The sequence below is a fragment of the Anneissia japonica genome, unplaced genomic scaffold (genome assembly GCF_011630105.1).
Source record: "Anneissia japonica isolate Jap-2015-1 unplaced genomic scaffold, ASM1163010v1 scaffold1511_len2985839_cov193, whole genome shotgun sequence".
In the NCBI taxonomy this organism is placed as follows: Eukaryota; Metazoa; Echinodermata; class Crinoidea; order Comatulida; family Comatulidae; genus Anneissia; species Anneissia japonica.
In genome coordinates, this window is record NW_022685291.1 from 1289815 (window position 1) to 1293386 (window position 3572).

General features: G+C 35.6%; 1 protein-coding gene across 3 annotated transcripts in view; it reads left to right on the plus strand.

Moving 5' to 3' along the window:
• Positions 1 to 2818: 2818 nt before the first annotated feature.
• LOC117110311 (E3 ubiquitin-protein ligase NEDD4-like) overlaps positions 2819 to 3572 on the plus strand; it is a 33850-nt gene continuing 33096 nt past the window's right edge. For 2 of the 3 annotated variants that reach the window (XM_033252985.1, XM_033252976.1), the window contains exon 1: positions 2819 to 2958. In XM_033252985.1, the coding sequence (XP_033108876.1) occupies positions 2935 to 2958 (24 nt within the window). In that variant the 5' untranslated portion in view covers positions 2819 to 2934. Of the gene's footprint in view, positions 2963 to 3572 lie in introns of all 3 variants that reach the window. The other variant, XM_033252993.1, reaches the window with a different exon arrangement.

Consider the following 3572-nt stretch of genomic DNA (forward strand, 5'->3'; position numbering starts at 1 on the left):
TATATTGAAGAAAAAGGATGCAAAAACTTAGATTTACATTAAATGACTTGTGGCCGAGTTGACTTGTGGCCGAGTTGACTTGTGGCCGAGTAGAACGTAGCCAGTTGACTTGTGGCCGAGTTGATTTGTGGCCGAGTTGATTTGTGGCCGAGTTGACTTATGGCCGAGTTGGCTGTAGCCGAACTTTTTGTGGCCGAGTTGACTTGTGGCCGAGTTGACTTGTGGCCGAGTTGACTTGTGGCCGAGTTGACTGTGGCCGAGTTGACTTGTGGCCGAGTTGACCTGCACCCTATAGAAAATAGTATCAAAGTATAAATCTATGCATAATGTATAAACAAAGAATGAATTACAAGCCAAGTCTCACCTACATTAATTTGTTAATGAATATAATCAACAAATTAAAGTAATACAAATAACTAGTTTCAGTAGTCTTTATTTATTTATAAAGTCTTGATATGTACTGTATAGGGTAACTCTCAAATTTTGAGTGTGAAACAATAATGACAACAATTATGATTGATTGCAGGGGTTGCGTACACTTGTGGTGTTATGGTGCACTGTTGCTTACATGGCAATTGAAATCTGTGTTCAGTGCGTGAGATACAAATTAAACGAAAGTAATACTGTAGATAAGAATGTTATACCAGACTGCACATCAAAGCTTTCAATAATTCAACACAATGCCCCTATCACTGTAGGCTATATTGATGATCACTTGCGAAAGATGAGCCAAAAACGCGTCTGTTTTTACAGTGTTGGTGGCGAAAGTAACTGAAAAATAAAATTGTAATTTTAATGAATTATGAGATTCTGAAGTTGATCAAAATTCACAAATTGCGGATAAGGAAAAACATAAAACCAAATATCAAACTTAATACAGACTGTACTCGTTGTGTGTTGAGGATGACGGTCAAACCAGCAATCATCACGCCATTAATTTAATGTGTTGTTGCTTGAAAATAAATCTTATTGATTCAAACCAGGTTAGAAAAAATGTAATTCTACTAGAGTAGAACATTTAATAGAATGATTGCTTCCAATAGATTTGTTTACATTTAGGGGGCGTATAATCGAGAAAAAAATAAACGGGTCGTTTATTATGTAACAATCGGATTAGGGCAGGGTACGTGGAGTTTTAAATATTCAGTGCGCCATTGATATTCAAAATAATTATCACCGTTTTTAAGGGGCTGACCACTGAATTGAACTGTTGTGTCCAGTAGTTTTGCTCCTACTTCTTGGAAAATTTATCAAACAAATATATATATTGTGTAGTGTACTCTATTTGATCGATTCTTGATATTCCTCCATGACACATTCTGGATACAGCAGAGATAATAATATATAGAGACTACACTTTGTACAGGATGTATAGGTAGAAATTGTAAAATCTATAAATTACTGAAGAGTTTTGATTATATCCGCCCCTGGACTTTACCACTGGCACTGGACCGGATCATGTTAAAATTTAGCTCACTTTGTTCAGTATACACTCCAGTCCCGGATCTATATTATGATTATTTATTGTTTTCTATTATTATTATTATTATTATTATTATTATTATTATTATTATTATTATTATTATTATTATTATTATTTTTTGTTTTTTTATTGTTTTTTTTTTGTTTTTATTATTTTTTGTTTTTATTGGTTTTTTTAAATTTAAATTTTATGTGTATTTTGATGGTCAATGAAATAAAATCATAGCTGTGGGACAACGGTTTCCGGTCACCAGAATGATCGTTCACATTCTGGCAAAATTTGATGTTCAGAAATCGAAATTTTAAAAGCCACTATGAACCCACCCCGATTTACATTATATGGGAACTTGGATGGATACCAATGAAAATCATGCATGAAACTTCAAGTGTTTTAACTTTAAAATTTCAAAAAATACGTTGATCATTTAATATGAAACCTTATCATTGGCCAAAACTCCTAAAACAAATCAGTTTCAGTGTGATCCTATTAACTTTCGTTTCAAATTTGTGAAATGTATTTCTGATCTTTCTATTAAATGTGAATCTGAGGACCGATTATTCATTATTTAAAGATACAATTAAATTAAAAAATGATTTATTAGATAACTTGGATTTTGAAAGTGTATCATTGAAATTTATACTTCGTTCTAGTGACTGATAGAAGTTTTTCTAGGTCCTGAGGACAAGAATGGAATGCAATACAAATAATGAAGAAGACATGACACTTTTCTTTTCTTACTTTTCCCCGCTCCAGGCTTAACATAAGTATAATATTTTGTATAAGTGTAATTTTGCCCTGCCTGACGTGGAAATGTACCGAATACTGTAGAGTTGATTGATGGTACAGGCCGTGCTCTTCGAAATTTGTACAAGTGAAGCATGTTTTATGCAATATTTTCATGTTTTTCGAGGAGCTACCTGCCACATCAGTAGCACTACTACTTGTGTTTATTTCCTGACTTACAAATTATATGTATTGTTTAATTTTGTTATTTTATGTACTTTAGCTAACATATTAATTTGTTTATATTGGGTTTATATTAGAACGCACCAAATGATTTTTGAGTGCCACCTATCTAAATGTGTATGATAGGCCTATATAGGGGACTATAATATTTCTCTAACTTTTTATGTTCGTTGATTTTGTCTGTCACGTGGATTTCTGATTCAACAACACGTTATCACTGATGGTTTATTATCAAACCGGGCGTAATGGAAAATATGAGTGTATCCACATCAGTGTAGTTTCCCTCATCGAAACGAATTTAGTATATTACGTCATATACAAGCAAACACAAGATATACGCATGCCTAATAACCGTTGACCTTCCTGCGCTCTACACACAAATATATCAGCCTCTCTCTTGTGCAACGCAAACGCCCAGGGAGCGAGTAAAGAAAAGGTGACATTATTACATAATTTGAAAGTGTTTTTGTGTTACTAAACAACACATGGACACCGCTTATGGATCTAATGTAAGTGAGTGCAGTGTGTATTTCTGTTAATATTCTTCGAGTTGATATTATTTCAACCTTTCCTAGTTAGGCCGGGACATCGTCTCGGATTCATTTCCCACTGACCATCCCCTGGATTCAATCAATATCGGGCGTTCCGTTATGTTGAGTCCATGTTTTGTGTATGAACTAGCCTAGACCTGGGCTAGGTAGGCCTATGATGAGTATGAATTAGCTGAGAGTGTATGTAAGCAGGTACTGTATTTAATAGAAACTAGCTAGCCTAGGCCTGCACAATATGCCAATTTTTTACTGGTTAGAAGACAAATTTTCGCAGTACTCATCTAGGGCCTAGCCTAGTAGGCCTAGGTAGGCCAAGCTAGACCTAGCTAGGCCTCCTCTAGGCTACCTGGCCTTAAATAATGGCAATGCCTAAGCCTAGGCCTAGATTGTTTTCTGGGTCCTAGTATGAATTCGATCCAACTCTGCCACAAGTCAACTCGGCCACAAGTTAACTCGGCCACAAGTCAACTCGGCCACAAGTCAACTCGGCCACAAGTCAACTCGGCCACAAGTCAACTCGGCCACAGAAAGTTTGGCTACAGTCAACTCGGCCACAAGTCAACTCGGCCACA